This window comes from Globicephala melas, chromosome 2 (assembly GCF_963455315.2).
Source record: "Globicephala melas chromosome 2, mGloMel1.2, whole genome shotgun sequence".
NCBI classification, from domain to species: Eukaryota; Metazoa; Chordata; class Mammalia; order Artiodactyla; family Delphinidae; genus Globicephala; species Globicephala melas.
Genome location: NC_083315.2, coordinates 69,458,267 through 69,477,188, shown reverse-complemented (window position 1 = coordinate 69,477,188; position 18,922 = coordinate 69,458,267). Strand labels below are relative to the sequence as shown.

Genomic DNA, 18,922 nt, shown 5'->3' with positions numbered 1-18,922 from the left:
AAATCTGTTCTAGGAAATGCCAGTGGAATGAGACAAGAGGGGTGGGGACAGATGCAAGGTTTTATGTAGGTAGATTCAGTCACTTAATGTGACACCTTCATTTTACCTATAAGTAAACCCAGGCTTAGAGAGAAAGCAGTCTGCTTGATCTAGAAGGAATCTGCTGTAGCGTTACAACCTTGCTATCTTTTTGCAATCTGTTGAATGGCTTCTTAGTTTGTTATTCAGTGTACTTTATGAACCAGGGGGCAAATTATCTCCTAATTTAAGACGTTATTACTCGGAATATTATATAATCACACATTCAGCAAGTATTTATTGACCATCTGTCATGTGCCAGGCACTGTGCTAAAGATTAAGGATCTGGAGTTTTAACAAGATATTCCATCCCCTCTTGAACTTTTTAAGTCTTCTAGAAGAGACTGAGACAAGAAAACCCAACCGTGATAATTATCATATGACCAAAGGAATGCATAAAGGAAGGGATCTCATTTCTAATTCAGCTTGGCTGGAAGCAGGGTGGGGAGAGTGAAGAAACCTTCAAAAAAAAAGGCAATCCCTGAAGAAAGCAGAATTTATATCTTCCTCAATATACCTTCCTATGTCTCCATGCTTTTGTCCCCCATGAGAATTCTATTCATTCTTTGAAAGAGCTCAGGTGTCCCTGTCTCCTGTAGAGTCTTCTCTGACCTCAACCCATTTCCTCCCTGACAGGATTAATTACTTCCTTCACTGGGCTACTGTGTTCATATTTCTATTTACATTTTTAACCTTTTTTTTTTTTTTTTGGGTAATTATATGTTCACATGTAGTTCCTTTAGGTCACCATCTATGTCAGCTCACCTTGTTGTCTCCAGTGTCCTAGCATATAGCTTGGCACATAGTAGGTGTTCACTTAACGGTAGTGACAATAAATTGAGGGGCAGGCACTGGTTGATATATGAAAAGCCTTAAATGCTATGTGAAATAATTTGACTTGTATTCTGAAGGCAACCATGTAAGTGATGTAATAAGATAATAAGATGTACATTTTAGAAAGATTGTTCTGGCAGCAGCAGGAAGGATGGACTGGATGAGGCAAGCCTGAAAACAAGTAGATGAGTTAGGAAATTATCATGATTGTCCAGGTGGAGGCATGATGGAGGCCAGCAACAATGCTCTGGCAGTTGAGTTGGAAAGAAAGGAACAGATGTTTGAAATGTTTAGGAGATAAAGTCTGTAGGACTTGGTGATTTGATTGGATGTGAAGGGAGAGAGAAAGAAGTCTAAGATAGACTTTGGTTTCTGGCTGCGGTGAGGGGGTAAATGGTAGTACCATTAGTCTAGATGGGGTATACATAAGAAGAGAATTTTCTTTTAAGGAAAATGACTTTTTAAAATAAAGGAGCTGTGTGGCAAAGGAAGCCTGTATTGTAGCAGTAAAGGAGAGATGTTCTGTAGTATGTGATCGCCATACAAAAATCAGTTTTTCTATGATTTTTCAGTTGGACTTTTTAAAATATTTTAATCTGTTTTGTTCTAAAAGACATGTTACTTGATAAAGAGGTATTGTTGCTGTTAATAACACTATATTACTTGATAATGATCTTACCTTGATATGTTAACTCATGTCAAAGGATTAGCTGAGCTCTCCCTCAGTAGTTGTTCTCAGTTGAGTCAGATGAGCCATTGGGAGATAAAAATCTAAAATTGGCAGAGCCCTTAACACAAGAGGAGTCTTAGCATTCTGAGATATTGGGGTAGATTTGAATGGTTAAGGACCTTACAATGTAGTATCTTTAATTAAGAGCAATTTTCTTTTGGTTCTCACTAGTTTAAGTTGGAGTGAAAGCCTGCTATATGCAAATTAAGACCAAAAAATTTGTCATGAAAAAACAACAACAAAAAAACACAAAAATAATTGTCATGAATGGGTGATTCCCATTTAGGTCTTGAAGAATCAGGGCAGAAAATCTATGAGGTTAATTTTAGAGAAAATATAAGTTCTTGGGTTCTTTTGTGTATGGAGGTTTCAGTATAGATAGCATTCGCAAGAGCACAGAAAGTCACACTGGGACCAAGATACCAATGCTGTGTGGCTTCAACCAGATCATCTTCCACAAGTGTCTGGAAGACCCAAAAGCTGCATCTTGCTTATCCCTTATTCCTCTTACCTGGAGCAAATATGGATGGTCTCTGTAGCATTTAGCTGGAACACTCTATGTTTGCTACTAGGCACATGATTTGCACTGGGTACTGGTACATGAGTTCAGCTATCCCACTTGGGGCCAGTTGGCATGATCTTTATCCAACTCCAGTCAAATATGCAGTAGTCATCTCATCAAAGTATCATGATCAATATGTTAACTCTGATGTGAAAAAACTCTTATCCTCCAGTATAGTGGGGCCAAGGTATTAGTTATCCTGTGAACACCTTGAATTGCTTTGAAGGAAAATGAGAACTATTTTTTTTTTAATGAGAACTATTTATCAGAGAACACAGTTGTTTTCAGGATATGCTTCTTTGGATCTGTTGTGCTTGTGGCCTTTTTATCAGACTCATTTCCTTCTCTCTTTCTGAGTATTATCGCCTCAATCTTCTTGGAGTTGGTTTTCAGCTAACTAGATTTCAGAGCCTGATTTCATGTCCTGTCTAGTTCCTCAAAGTTCAGACCAAGAAAACCTACAGCAAATATATGTTCTTTGTCAATGAGTTTCTTCTTAAATGTTTGCTTTAGCTGTTAGTCCTCTGGAGACAGGTGTAAGATTTACATATAGGTCATCTGAGGATTTTTTGGGAAGAGTGACATCATTTGGGACTTTCTGATCATTTCAGTACGAGGATTAAATGGAGGCTGGTGGAGTTGGTGAAAATGCTCACTTGGCTCTGAGTCAGTGGTGGTTGCCAAAAACCACTAAACTTTTTTTTTCTCTTATGAAAATGGCAAGAAAAATGTTTTCTAGTTGACTGGTGAACAATTTCCCTCTGGATTGGAGAAGAAAATGGCTGTTTAGTAGTTAATTATCTGTTGTGTTAGACAGCTATGAAACTTATGAGGCATGAAAGAAGAGTAGGCCCACCTCCCGCAATCATCAGGCTGGAAACCAGGTGATAGGAGTCATGTTATTGAAGACAAGAACAGCAGCGTCCTGAGGAGTCTGTTACTGAATGTAAATGGTTGCTTTCAGTTGCTTGGGCTTATAACCCACATTCCCTATCCTATCTATTGTGCCATCTCCGTGACCCTTAGTCTAGCATCCTCTCTAAATTGGATATGACATCGAGAGTTTATTCACGTTCTTCACAAATATGAACCTCCTTTTTCTTAATTTACTCTTTCTTTGAGTCAGCTGCATTTTAGTCTTTTGACTTTCAAACCAAAAATCCCTTTCTTGTAAGTCTTGTTGGTGTTTAATGTGGTCTGTCATGTCTAAGACCCAGTTGCAGAGATTATACTTTTTTGCAGGTACTGAGGCTCTGCCAAGCTGACTTTGCTTTAATGCATTTTACTGTGAAAAAGAATCCCTTCTCCCAACACATAGGCCTTACTTTTCTTTTCTTTTTTTCTTTTTTTTTCTTACTTTTCTTTATTCCTGTAGGCTTCTTTGCACTTCAGCTCTGTTTCTTGTAAGCCCCGTGAAATTTAGTGATAGACCTTGGGAAAAGGAATATTCACATGAAACTTGGATTTAGATTCAGCTGGGAAAGTTGATTTTAGTTTTTATCTTTATTGTAAGGCATGAATGGGTCCAAGGAACCTCTTGTTCTATAATTTCATTTATCCATCATTTTCCCCATTATTTGACATTTTCTTACTCTGTTAATATATGTCAGGGTAGTTTTCATTAAACATAGGGCCTTACTGGTCATTTGCCAAGACACAAAAGTTCTAATTTAGCTTGAGGGATAACAGGTTACAGAGTAGCACCTGCTTTTATCTAGAGTTTAGTCCTAAGTGTGTCCAGTTCCCAGCATGTGCATATTTAGAATGGTTAAGATAACTTAAAAGCACAAGTTGGTAAATTTTTTTGTTCTTTCATCCAACAAATATTTATTGATTGCCTACTGTGTGCCAGGCATGATTCTAGGTGCTGAGAAGTAAACAAAACAGACAAAAGATCCCTCCCTTTGTGGAGCTTTTATCCTAGTAAGGAAAATTCAGATTTAAAATTTTAAGTAAGTGAATTACATAGTATCAGATGATGGTAAGTGCTGTAGAAAAAAAAATAAGGTAGGAGATGGGGGTTAAGAGTGCCAGAAGACCCACTACAAAGTTGACATATAAACAAAGTCCTGAAGAAAGAGAGAGGAAACCATGTATATACCTAGCAGGGAAAGCATCCCAGGAAGAGAGGTAAGCAAGTACAAACATCCAGAGGCAGGAACAAGGAAGCCTGTGTGGCTGGAGTGGAAAGTGGGGAGAGTAGTAGGAGAAGGCGTCAGAGAGGAAATGGGGGCCAGATTGTCTAGGGACCTGTAGGTCATAGTGAGGACTTAGTCTTTTATTCTGACTGATGAAAAGCCATTGGAGAGTTTCAAACAGGGGAGTGACATGATCTGATATATTTTTTAAAAATAGCTCAGCCTGCTGTGTTGAGAATAGGCAAGAGGGAGGTTAAAGGGCAGAAACAGAGAAACCAATTAGGAAGTTATTGTGGTAATCCAGGGAGACATTGTGATGGCCTGAACCAGGGAAGTAGCAAAGGAGGTCTTTAGAAGTGGTGAGTTATTGGGTATCTTTCGAAGGTAGAGTTAACAGGATTTCCCAGCGGGTTGGTTGTGGGGTTTTTGGCCTGAACAACTAGAAAGATGGAATAGCTATTTATTTTAAAGGGGTATGAATAAGAGAGGGGCAGGTTTGGAAAGGAAATCCAGGACCTTGATTTTTTATTTTATTTTATTTTTATTGTGGTAAATATACATAACATAAACTTACCGTTTAAACTATTTTTAACTGCACAATTCAGGGGTATTAAGTACATTCACGGTGTTGTGCAACTATTAAGTACATTCACAGTGTTGTGCAACCGTCCATCTCCAGAAGTTTTCATCATCTCAAACAGAAACTTTGTACCCAGTGAATATTAACTCCTCTTTCCTCCTTCCCCCAGCCCCTAGTAACCTCTATTATACTTTCTTTCTGTATGAATTTATCTTTTTTTGCTTGTGAGATCTTAGTTCCCTGACCAGGGATTGAACACCAGCCCTGGCAGTGAAAGTACCAAGTCCTAACCACTGGACCACCAGGGAATTTCCGAATTTGTCTATTCTAAGCATCTCACATAAGTAGACTCATATAATATTTGTCCTTTTGTGTATGGTTTATTTCACTTAGCATAATTTTTCTAGGTTCATTCATGTTGTAGCATGTATCAGAATTTCATTCCTTTTTAAGGCTTAATAATATTCCATTGTATGTATATGCCATATTTTGTTTATCCATTTATCTATCATTAGACATTTGGATTGTGGAAACCACTGGCTATTGTGAATAATGCTGCAGTGAACATTGGTGTACAAATATCTGAATCCCTATTTTCAGTTCCTTTGAGTATATACCTAGAAGTAGAATTGCTGGATCATATGGTCATTCTACGGTTAACTTTTAAAAGAACCACCGAACTGTTTTTCACAGCAACTGCACCGTTTTACGTTCACACCAGCAATGCATGAGGGTTCCAGTTTCTTCACATCCTTACCCATGCTTGTTATTTTTCCTGTTTTTTATTTTCGTTTTGTTTTATAATAAGTCATTCTAGTGAGAGTAAAGTGGTATCTCATTGTGGTATTGATTTATATTTACAGAACCGTATTTTTTTCCTGTTTTATTGTGAAATAATTGCGTATAACATTGTATTAGTTTAAGGTTGTACAACATGAAGATTTGATATATGATCTATATATTGCAAAATGATTACCACAATAAGTTTAGTTAACATCCATCACCTCTCCTAGTTACAAATACAGGACCTTAATTTTTAACTTTGAGACTGAAGGAAATAGCCAAGGTTGTGAATGTAGAGAGAGATGAGGTCTGAGGTTTGACTCTTGAAGTACTCCAGCATTTAAACGATGGGGAAATGAGGAGCAGTCAGTGAAGAAGCAACACCAGAAGGAGAATTGTATCCTGGAAGCAAAGTGAGGAATGTGTTCAAGAAGGAGGGAGAGAAGATTTCTGTCAAGTTCTACATAAATCAATTAAGATGAGAACTGAGAATTGATCGTTTGATTTGGCAGCATGGAAGTGAACGATAACCTTTACAAGAACAGTTTTGGTGGAGTGATGGGAGTGAAAGCCTCTCTATAGTGAATTCAAGAACAAATAGAAGGAGACAAATTTGAGGCAGAGTGTATAGATAATCTTTTAATGAATTTTGTTTTGAAAGGAATCTGAGAAATGGAGCAGCAGCTGGAGGAGAATGTGGGATCTGGGGAGTTTTTGTTTTATGGCAGACATTATAGAAAGTATGTTTGTTAATGGGATTGATCCAGTAGAGAGAGAACATTTATTGATGTGGAAGAAAGAGGAGTGAAATGGCTTGTAGTTTTGGAAAAGCGGAGCTGTGAAGTCCTGGCAGGTTTGTCCTCTGCCTTGACACTCTCTAAGACACAGAGAAGAGAGAGCAGGAAAATTGAAGTGATGTGAATGGTGACTGTTGCTGCTCTGGCCCCTGGAGAATTAGGTTTTATTTGTCCCAAAGCACCTCAACAGTAACAGCTGACCCTGCTTTTCTTTGCATTCTAAAGATCCAAAGGATAAGGAAAGAAGAAAGTTTCTCCTTCCATCTTTAGTCTTTATTTTCTACCATGAGCATTTTGAATGTTCATGTGAATATAATTGTGAGTGCCTGTGAATATAAATGTGGCTGATACTTGATATTAAGCTATGTTTTGTCAAAGTACATGCCACACCTGTCCCACACAGAAACCCATGGTATGTGGGCAGGACTAAAAGCCACTGTAAATCCCTTCTGTTTCTTCACAGCATTGGGACAGAGTAGTCAGTAAAGAAGTTGCCTGTTTATGCTTCCACTAGTTACAGAGACATTTGAATTTTCTGATTTATTTTACTGAAGCGTCCATTTTTACTTTAAAGCCTTTTATATCTTAGAGGACACATCTTAGCAGGTGAATAAGAGTGGAAAATAATTTCATACTTTTTAATTACTAGGAGAAAGGCTCCTCCGATGATGAAGTCTGACCCACAGCCATAGTCAGCTTTTGAGTCGTATTTATCCAACATGCTAAACACAGGACATCCCAAGATAGGAAATAATGAAGTACCTGGTCAGTTGGGCATTGCTAGAGAGCACTTACTGCCAACCCCAGTTGTTCCTTAAGTTGTGATTGTGTGGCCAGATAGTCTTACTCTACGTTCTGTGTCTGTCTTTGCAGAAGGAGTAAAAGTCCTAAGTATTCACACAGATTTGTTTTGTGATATGCGATCCAAAGGAGGCTTCTAAATTATTTTCAGAATTGCTCTACCATTACCTTTTCACCCTAAGTGAGTCTGGAATGCATCCAGCAAAACAACTTCGGCATGTTCATACCTTTCAGAATGAATCATCTTCCTTCCCTTTAGTGAGAGGAGGGCTCTGTTGATTGTTTCTGGCAGAATTTCCACAAATGTTCTATTTTTCTTAAATCTTCCACTGTTTCACTTGAGCTGAACCTGGGGGTGCCTGATGTTCCTGAAGGAGACCTCTGAATCTCCCAACTCACAGTCACTTATATTGAAAGACTAGTCAGTTTTGATTCTCTGGGAAGATGTCAGGCATCTTTTTTGAAGAAGTTGCTTCCATTATAGGAAGTCACAGATGGTGGGCAAAAGACTGTATAAGAATACTGTGCTAAAGCCTGGGGAAAGTTGAAGGTTTGTTCTTGCTTACTGAGCATAATCCTCTTTACCTGACTGTGTAATGGAGAGTACTATTATCAGAATGTTGAGGTGGATTTTGGGACATCCTTTGATCTCTTTGAAATTCAAAATTTGTTCCAACTAGCCTGAACTTTTTATTTTTATATTTCACAGTATCCAGACATGAGTCAAGAATCTGATTCTCCATTTGTTTTCATCTGCACAAATCCCCAGGAAATGATTGTGAAGTTTCCTATTAAAGGAAGTCCAAAAATCTGTAAGTCACAAGCTTTGATGGTCTAATTTTTTTCTTTTTGTCTTGAATCTCACTTGTTTAACTTAAAAATTTTTTTCTCTTTTTATCCTGTTCTATGTCATCTCAAATATTTGGAGGATTAGTAAAATTCTACTTATCATATACCTGAAACTAACACAACATTGTTAATCAACTATACTTCAATAAAAAAATTCTATTTATCAATAACTTTAATGTTAACTACAGTATAGCCTTTCCAAAATATACCTCGATCCACAATTATTGGTATATGAGTGAATCACTCTAAACTTCCATTTAGGACCCCATTACCTTTAAAATCCTATTTGTCAGCCAAGAGTCCGTTTGCCCCACTGTACTGTTCTTATTAAAGGAAGTATTAAGCCAGTGCCAGTGGCAACATTGTCATTTATCCATTGTTCCTCAGTATTCAATCTGAGAATAAGACTTAACTTTTTAAGTGTCTATTTTTGAATGTCTATTTTGGAGGTACCACTTCCCACTATTCCCTTGATTACTGCTTCCTAGAGCTCTGCTCTAGCCCTCTTGCTTTTCATCCTCTTTTTGAAATCTCCTGATGGTTTTCTTTTCTGTAATGTTTGCTTTTATGTGTTTGTGATTATAGTACCCTCTGCATATTCACTTCTTAGGAGTGCTTGTGACTTGATTCTTTCAACTTCCAGCTCTTCTTCAACTCCCAACTCCTCTTCCTCTGTCTAGTGCTACAGCAGCCTCTTTTATTTCCAAGGAATCTCAAGAAACATATAGTGGTGTCCTCTTTGCCTAACTTCCCATTTTTTAAAAAAATAAATTTATTTATTTTGCGCTGTGCTGGGTCTTCATTGCTGTGCGCGGGCTTTCTCTAGTTGTAGCCAGCGGTGGCTACTTTTTGTTGCGGTGCACAAGCTTCTCATTGCGGTGGCTTCTCCTGTTGTAGAGCATGGGCTCTAGGCGCGTGGGCTTCAGTAGTCGTGGCTCGCGGGCTCTAGAGCGCAGGCTCAGTAGCTGTGGCACATGGGTTTAGTTGCTCCGCGGCATATGAGATCTTCCCGAACCAGGGATTGAACCTGTGTCCCCTGCATTGGCGGGAAGATTCTTAACCACTGTGCCACCAGGGCAGTCCCTAACTTCATTTTAAAAACAACATCAGCGGAGGAGCTTCAAGATGGCGGAAGAGTAAAACGTGGAGATCACCTCCCCACAAATACATCAGAAATACACCTACACATGGAACAACTCCTACAGAACACCCACTGAATGCTGGCAGAAGACCTCAGACCTCCCAAAAGGCAAGAAACTCCCCACGTATCTGGGTAGGGCAAAAGAAAAAAGAAAAAACAGACAAAAGAATAGGGACGAGACCTGCACCAGTGGGAGGGAGCTGTGAAGGAGGAAAGATTTCCACACACTAGGAAGCCCCTTCGCGGGCAGAGACTGTGGGTGGCGGAGGCGGGTAGCTTCGGAGCCACGGAGAAGAGCGCAGCAACAGGGGTGCAGCAGGGAAAGCAGAGATTCCCGCACAGAGGATCGGTGCCGACCGGCACTCACCAGCCCAGAGAGGCTTGTCTGCTCACCCGCCGGGACGGGCGGGGCTGGGAGCTGAGGCTCGGGCTTTGGAGGTCAGATCCCAGGGCGAGGACTGGGGTTGGCTGCGTGAACACAGCTTGAAGGGGCCTAGTGCACTGCGGCTAGTCGGGAGGGACTCCGGGAAAAAGTCTGGAGCTGCTGAAGAGACAAGAGACTTTTTCTTGCCTCTTTGTTTCCTGGTGCGCAATGAGAGGGGATTAAGAGCGCTGCTTAAAGGAGCTCCAGAGACGGGCGCGAGACCCCGGAGACGGGCATGAGACGCTAAGGCTGCTGCTGCAGCCACCAAGAAGCCTGTGTGCAAGCACAGGTCACTATCCACACCTCCCCTCCCAGGAGCCTGTGCAGCCCGCCACTGCCAGGGTCCCGTGATCCAGGGACAACTTCCCCGGGAGAACGGCACACCTCACGCTGGTGCAACGTCCCGCCGGCCTCTGCCGCTGCGGGCTTGCCCGGCATTCCGTACCCCTCCCTCCCCCCGGGCCTGAGTGAGCCAGAGCCCCCGAATCAGCTGCTCCTTTAACTTCGTACTGTCTGAGTGAAGAACAGACGCCCTCAGGCGACCTACATGCAGAGGCAGGTCCACATCCAAAGCTGAACCCCAGGAGCTGTGCGAACAAAGAAGAGAAAGGGAAATTTCTCCCAGCAGCTTCAGGAGCAGCGGATTAAATCTCCATAATCAACTTGATGTACCCTGCATCTGGGGAATGCCTGAGTAGACAACGAATCACCCCAAATTGAGGAGGTCGACTTTGGGAGCAACGATATATATATTTTTTTCCCTTTTTCTCTTTTTGTGAGTGTGTATGTGTATGCTTCTGTGTGTGTTTTTGTCTGTATAGCTTTGCTTTTACCATTTGTCCTAGGGTTCTGTCTGTCCGTTTTTTTGGGTTTTTTAGTATAGTTTTTAGCACTTGTTATCATTGGTGGATTTGTTTTTTGGTTTGGTTGCTCTCTTCTTTCTTTCTTTCTTTTTTTCTCCCTTTTATTCTGAGCCGTGTGGATGACAGGCTTTTGGTGCTCCAGCCAGGCATCAGGGCTGTGCCTCTGAGGTGGGAGAGCCAAGTTCAGGACACTGGTCCACAAGAGACCTCCCAGCTCCACGTAATAATATCAAACGGCGAAAATCTCCCAGAGATTTCCATCTCAATGCCAAGACCCAGCTCCACTCAACGACCAGCAAGCTACAGTGCTGGACATCCTATTCCAAAAAACTAGCAAGACAGGAACACAACCCCACCCATTAGCAGAGAGGCTGCCTAAAATCATAATAAGGCCACAGACACCCCAAAACACACCACCAGACGTGGACCTGCCCACCAGAAAGACAAGATCCAGTCTCATCCACCAGAACATAGGCACTAGTCCCTTCCACCAGGAAGCCTACACAACCCACTGAACCAACCTTAGCCACTGGGGACAAACACCAAAAGCAACGGGCACTACGAACCTGCAGCCTACGAAAAGGAGACCCCAAACACAGTAAGTTAAGCAAAATGAGAAGACAGAGAAACACACAGCAGATGAAGGAGCAAGGCAAAAACCCACCAGACCTAACAAATGAAGAAGAAATAGGCAGTCTACCTGAAAAAGAATTCAGAATAATGATAGTAAAGATGATCCAAAATCTTGGAAACAGAATGGAGAAAATACAAGAAACGTTTAACCAGGAAGGACCTAGAAGAACTAAAGAGCCAACAAACAGTGATGAACAACACAATAAATGAAATTTAAAATTCTCCCGAAGGAATCAATAGCAGAATAACTGAGGCAGAAGAATGGATAAGTGACCTGGAAGATAAAATAGTGGAAATAACTACTGCAGAGCAGAATAAAGAAAAAAGAATGAAAAGAATTGAGGACAGTCTCAGAGACCTCTGTGACAACATTAAATGCACCAACATTCAAAGTATAGAGGTCCCAGAAGAAGAAGAGAAAAAGAAAGGGACTGAGAAAATATTTGAAGAGATTATAGTTGAAAATTTCCCTAATATGGGAAAGGAAATAGTTAATCAAGTCCAGGAAGCACAGAGTCCCATACAGGATAAATCCAAAGAGAAACATGCCAAGACACATATTAATCAAACTCAAAAATTAAATACAAAGAAAAAATATTAAAATCAGCAAGGGAAAAACAACAAATAACATACAAGGGCATCCCCATAAGGTTAATAGCTGATCTTTCAGCAGAAACTCTGCAAGCCAGAAGGGAGTGGCAGGACATATTTAAAGTGATGAAGGAGAAAAGCCTACAACCAAGCTTATTCTGCCCAGCAAGGATCTCATTCAGATTTGATGGAGAAATTAAAACCTTTACAGACAAGCAAAAGCTAAGAGAATTCAGCACCACCAAACCAGCTTTACAACAAATGCTAAAAGAACTTCTCTAGTCAGTAAACACAAGAGAAGGAAAAGACCTACTATAACAAACCCAAAACAATGAAGAAAATGGGAATAGGAACGTACATATCAATGATTACCTTAAATGTAAATGGATTAAATGCTCCAACCAAAAGACATAGACTGGCTGAATGGATCCAAAAACAAGACCCGTATATATGCTGTCTACAAGAGACCCACTTCAGACCTAGGGACACATACAGACTGAAAGTGAGGGGATGGAAAAAGATATTCCATGCAAATGGAAATCAAAAGAAAGCTGGAGTAACAATTCTCATATCAGACAAAATAGACTTTAAAACAAAGACTATTAGAAGAGACAAAGAAGGACACTACATAATGATCAAGGGGTCAATCCAAGAAGAAGATAAAACAATTGTAAATATTTATGCGCCCAACATAGGAGTACCTCAGTACATAAGGCAAATACTAACATCCATAAAAGGGGAAATTGACAGTAACACAATCATAGTAGGGGACTTTAACACCCCACTTTCACGAGTGGACAGATCTTCCAAAATGAAAATAAATAAGGAAACACAAGCTTTAAATGATACATTAAACGAGATGGACTTAATTGATATTTATAGGACATTCCATCCAAAAACAACAGAATACACATTCTTCTCAAGTGCTCATGGAACATTCTCCAGGATAGATCGTATCTTGGGTCACAAATCAAGCCTTGGTAAATTTAAGAAAATTGAAATCATATGAAATATCTTTTTGACCATGACGTTATGAGACTAGATATCAATTATAGGAAAAAAGCTGTAAAAAATACAAACACATGGAGGCTAAACAATACACTATTTAATAACCAAGAGATCACTGAAGAAATCAAAGAGGAAATCAAAAAATATCTAGAAACAAATGACAATGAAAACACAATGACCCAAAACCTATGGGATGCAGCAAAAGCAGTTCTAAGAGGGAAGTTTATAGCAATACAATGCTACCTTAAGAAACAAGAAATATCTCAAATAAACAACCTAACCTTACACCTAAAGCAATTAGAGAAAGAAGAAGAAAAAACCCCAAAGTTAGCAGAAGGAAAGAAATCATAAAGATCAGATCAGAAATAAATGAAAAAGAAATGAAGGAAACGATAGCAAAGATCAGTAAAACTAAAAACCGGTTCTTTGAGAAGATAAACAAAATTGATAAACCATTAGCCAGACTCATCAAGAAAAAAAGGGAGAAGACTCAAATCAATAGAATTAGAAATGAAAAAGGAGAAGGAACAACAGACACTGCAGAAATACAAAGGATTATGAGAGATTACTACAAGCAACTCTATGCCAATAAAATGGACAACCTGGGAGAAATGGACAAATTCTTAGAAATGCACAACCTTCCGAGACTGAACCAGGAAGAAATAGAAAATATGAACAGGCCAATCACAAGCACTGAAATTGAAACTGTGATTAAAAATCTTCCAACAAACAAAAGCCCAGGACCAGATGGCTTCACAGGCGAATTCTATCAAACATTTAGAGAAGAGCTAACACCTATCCTTCTCAAACTCTTCCAAAATATAGCAGAGGGAGGAACACTCCCAAACTCATTCTACGAGGCCACCATCACCCTGATAGCAAAACCAGACAAAGATGTCACAAAGAAAGAAAACTACAGGCCAATATCACTGATGAACATAGATGCAAAAATCCTCAACAAAATACTAGCAAACAGAATCCAACAGCACATTAAAAGGATCATACACCATGATCAAGTGGGGTTTATCCCGGGAATGCAAGGATTCTTCAATATACGCAAATCAATCAATGTGATACACCATATTAACAAATTATGGAGGTTCCTTAAAAAACAAAAAATAGAACTACCATACAATCCAGCAATCCCACTACTGGGCATATACCCTGAGAAAACCATAATTGAAAAAGAGTCATGTACCAAAGTGTTCATTCCAGCTCTATTTACAATAGCCAGGACATGGAAGCAACCTAAGTGTACATCAACAGATGAATGGATAAAGAAGATGTGGCACATATATACAGTGGAATATTACTCAGCCATAAAAAGAAACGAAATTGAGTTATTTGTAGTTAGGTGGATGGACCTAGAGTCTGTCATACAGACTGAAGTAAGTCAGAAAGAGAAAAAGAAATACCGTATGCTAACACATATATATGGAATCTAAGAGAAAAAAAAAAAGGTCATGAAGAACATAGGGGTAAGATGGGAATAAAGACACAGACCTACTAGAGCATGGACTTGAGGATATGGGGAACGGGAAGGGTAAGCTGTGACAAAGCGAGAGAGTGGCATGGACATATATACACTACGAAACGTAAAACAGATAGCTAGTGGGAAGTAGCCACATAGCACAGGGATATCAGCTATGTGGATTATGACCACCTAGAGGGGTGGGATAGGGAGGGTGGGAGGGAGATGCAAAAGGGAGGAGATATGGGGACATATGTATATGTATAACTGATTCACTTTGTTATACAGCAGAAACTAACACACCATTGTAAAGCAATTATACTCCAAGAAAGATGTTTAAAAAAAAAAAACAGCATCAGCAACTCTCCCATTTGCTCATGTCAGTTACTATTTCATGACTCTGTGACATTGCTTTCCCATTGTGTGAACTGGATGCTTCTGAGGCATGCATTGCTGTCAGCTGTGCTCAATACTATGTCACCTTGTTCGTCGTGGACCAACTATTTTATATAAATCTGTTCTGTAAAGAAGTACTTCTCAGACTGTAATGTAAATAAAAGTCACCTAGAGAGCTGTTAAAACACAGATTCCTGTGCCCTTCTCCCAAGTGATACTAATGCTGTTGATTAGCTGACTGCGGTGTGGATAATACTGCTTTTGATCACAAAATGAAATGCTTGGAGTATGAATTTAGATTCATGTATATTCACTGCAAAATTCAGGCAACCCTCATGATTTGTGAAACATATTCCTGAGATTCCTGCAAGTCAGAAAATCTGAACATAAATTGCCCTTCACTTACACAATTTACTTCATACTTTACCCCACCTGTTAGCCAAGTGGCCCTGGAAATTCTTTTTCCTTCTTCTTCACTATTTAGGATTTAAATCTCCCTTTTTCTCTCCGTTTTAGGTTGAGAAATTTTACCTCTTCCTACTCTAGTCCATTCTTACCTTACTGTGGGCACTGATGGCAACACTGGTGGTAGGAGGAAAACGTGGTCAGTCTTCTCTCCCAGACCCACTGCTACTTGATCTTTAGTCCCAGTTACCTTTTCATAGCTTCCTTTCTATCTTGGTTTTCATCTGCTGCTTAAAATCCTGTGAGAAAATGTTTTGTGTAAACAGAGTTTATATATTTCTCTGAAACGTTTTACTTCAGTACTTTCTCCTCCCAGAGACCCAACTGCAGCACACATATGACCTTCATTTTTCTCCACAAGGTTTAATAGGAGGTGGGGAGGGTGATGGTCTTAAGAGAAAGCGTTTCCCCATTCCTTCTGTTGGTTAAAAGCTTTAAAAAGCGAAAATGGGCTGTGTGCTTGTTTTAGGGACAGCAGGGCTGGAGAGAAATTGTGAGACTGCAGCTTCTTCCATGGTAGACCAGACAAGGTGAAACATGGGTCAGAAACAACAGGTAAAGTTAGGGGTTGGTGGTGGTGGGGGTTGGGGGCAGTGGAGAAAGAATAGGTTGACCGATCTCTGTGTCTCAGAAAAAAACTTATATTGAGAGGGAGCCAGCCGACCTGAGGATTTAGTCTGGTGTGAAGTTTCTATTCCCTGTAACTCTTCATTCCTTTGTCCTTCATTCATCCTTACTGTCTTTAAAAACCTTACACTCTGCCAGAACTTCCTTCCCTTAAGCCATAGGGACCACCTCCAGTAGTTTACAGTTGGAAAATTCTTTAATCCCACTTCCATAGGGAAAAATACATACTTGGCTCTTTTTTTTTTTTTTTAATAAATTTATTTATTTAGGGCTGTGTTGGGTCTCCGTTGCTGCACGCAGGCTTTCTCTACTTGGAGCAAGTGGGGACTAGTCTTTGTTGCGGTGTGTAGGTTTCTCATTGCGGTGGCTTCTCTTGTTGCGGAGCACAGGCTCTAGGCGTACGGGCTTCAGTAGTTGCAGCACGTGGGCTCAGTAGTTGTGGCTCATGGGCTTTAGAGCACAGGCACAGTAGTTGTGGTGCACGGACTCAGTTGCTCCACGACATGTGGGATCTTCCCAGACCAGGGATCACACCCGTGTCCCCTGCATTGGCAGGTGATTCTTAACCACTGCACCACAAGGGAGTTCCTATACTTGGCTCTTAATTTGGAATGCTTCACATTTTCTTCTAGAATATTGTTACATGAAGTGGTTAAGTTCCATGGTATTAATAATATTAATACTCTACTTCAGTTACAGCTCTGTGCCTTAAATATTTTTTTCTTGTGGGATGGCTTAGGAACCTGACCACTTTTCTTTTGGTTTTTTTAATTTTTAATTAATTAATTTATTTATTTATTTTTGGCTGCATTGGGTCTTCGTTGCTGTGTGCGGGCTTTCTCTAGTTGCAGTGAGCAGGGGCTACTCTTCGTTGCAGTGCACGGGCTTCTCATTGCGGTGGCTTCTCTTGTTGTAGAGCATGGGCTCCAGTAGTTGTGGTACGCAGGCTCAGTAGTTGTGGCTCGCAGGCTCTAGAGTGCAGGCTCAGTAGTTGCGGCACACGGGCTTAGTTGCTCCGCAGCATGTGGAATTTTCTCAGACCAGGGCCTGAACCCATGTCCCCTGCATTGGCAGGCAGATTCTTATCCACTGCGCCACCAGGGAAGCCCCTAGCCACTTTTCATAGATTAGTTCTATGGGAAATTTATTCTAAGTTCCAAACTTCTGACTTGCAAATAACTGTCTACAATATAACTCATTTACATGTTGTATCACGTGTATATATTTGCTTTAAATTAAAGGCATATTTTTTTTTATGTTTTTGGACATGTAAACTTGAGCTTGCTTGACCTGAGGATAATTGTGCTTCTTGAAGTTGAAATAATTCAGAAAACAATGTGCAATATGAAATCACTTGGCTGTGTGTCTGCTCAAATTAAGAAATGCAAAAAAGTTAAGTATCGTAGGATATGTAGGTTGAATGCTCAAAGAGATGAAGGTAATTTTTTTACTTTAAATGAACTACATGCTTTATAAACTCATGCAAATTCTGCCTTATATCTTATGCAAAGCATGTGAAAATCCCTATGAGAGTTATATCGATTGATGGCAAATAGTTTTTTCCCTTTTAACTTCTCCTCCATCTGCTGCACATGCATTTGATTTTCTTTTAGGCACCATGATTGAGGATGTGGTTTAACACTGAAATGCTGTATGTACTAAATGTAAAAATATTGGGGAAATACAGAAACTAAGCATTATCTCTCTGCTTTTAAGAGAGTATACTGTATATTACTGTAGTTAACTGTCCAGATCCCAAGTCTTAAAAAAACAGGCTAAACTAGAACTCAGAGTTCAGAGGGCATCCACAATAACTGCTTCTTCATGCAAGGAGCCCCAGTCCCTGGCCTTCATTGCCCAGCTAAACCAACTGCTACTATTGGCAGTCACTATGGTAGATATTAGGGATGCAAAGAAGTTTTTAGTTGTAAGGAGCTCACAGATTGCTGGCACATGTATGGTTTTCTTAGGTTAGTCTAGGGAATGAAAGACTTTCTGAATCCCTGGGAGTACCCTGGAAATCCTTCGTCCTCTGTATCTCCTTCCTCCCATCAGTTTTCCATTTTATGACATCATCATTGAAGCCAGAGATTAATTTGCCTACCATTGAGTGCTCTGCTCCAATGGGTTGATCTTACCTGAGCTGGTCTCATGTGAGGGCTTTCACAGTCAGACTGGAGTTTTATGAAAATCATATTTGGAATATTCTTATCCAGTAAAGCTTTGGGGAGCCTGAAATAAATATAGTTAAAAGTCTTGCCTAGAGTTATCTGGTAAATATGGTAAAGTAAAAGTAAAACTGAGACCATAACTAAGAAACACAACTCCCAAGCCTTAGCATAAATAACACGACTACCGTTAATTTTTCAGAGAACTTTGAACTCATGAAGCACTTTAATGTATATATTTTTAAATAAATTTTATTTATTTATTTATTTTTGTCTGCGTTGGGTCTTCATTGCTGTGCACAGGCTTTCTCTAGTTGCGGCGAGTGGGGGCTACTCTTCGTTGTGGTGTGCAGGCTTCTCATTGTGGTGGCTTCTCTTGCTGTGGAGCACGGGCTCTAGGTGCACAGGCTCAGTAGTTGTGGCACGTGGGCTTAGTAGTTGTGGCTATTGGGCTCTAGAGCACAGGCTCAGTAGTTGTGGCGCACGGGTTTAGTAGCTCCGCAGCATGTGGGATCTTCCTGGACCAGGGCTCGAACCCATGTCCCCTGCATTGGCAGGTGGATTCTTTTTTTTTTTTTTTTTTTTTTCAGTACGCGGGCCTCTCACTGTCGTGGCCTCTCCCATTGCGGAGCACAGGCTCCGGACGTGCAGGCTCAGCGGCCGTGGTTACGGGCCCAGCTGCTCCACGGCATGTGGGATCTTCCCGGACCCGGGCACGAACCGGTGTCCCCTGCATCGGCAGGCGGACTCTCAACCACTGCGCCACCAGGGAAGCCCGGCAGGTGGATTCTTAACCACTGTGTCACCAGAGAAGTCCCTTTGATCTATATTATTTCAATTAATTATTTGATTAAATGATTCAGTATATGTAAAATACTTGGTACAGGGCTTAGTATATAGAAAAACACTTAGCATTAACTATAATCCTCTCAACAACTTTGTAAGTTAGTAGGAATTTTTTCTTCCTTTCATTTTATAGCTGA

At 40.3% G+C, this 18,922-nt stretch overlaps 1 protein-coding gene across 2 annotated transcripts in view; it reads left to right on the top strand.

The window, feature by feature from the left end:
- Positions 1–18,922, top strand: part of TRIP4 (thyroid hormone receptor interactor 4) — a 68,469-nt gene that overhangs the window by 47,054 nt on the left and 2,493 nt on the right. For both annotated transcript variants that reach the window (XM_030878993.2, XM_060294141.1), the window contains one exon: positions 8,013–8,115. In XM_030878993.2, the coding sequence (XP_030734853.1) occupies positions 8,013–8,115 (103 nt within the window). The remainder of the gene's footprint in view (positions 1–8,012; positions 8,116–18,922) is intronic.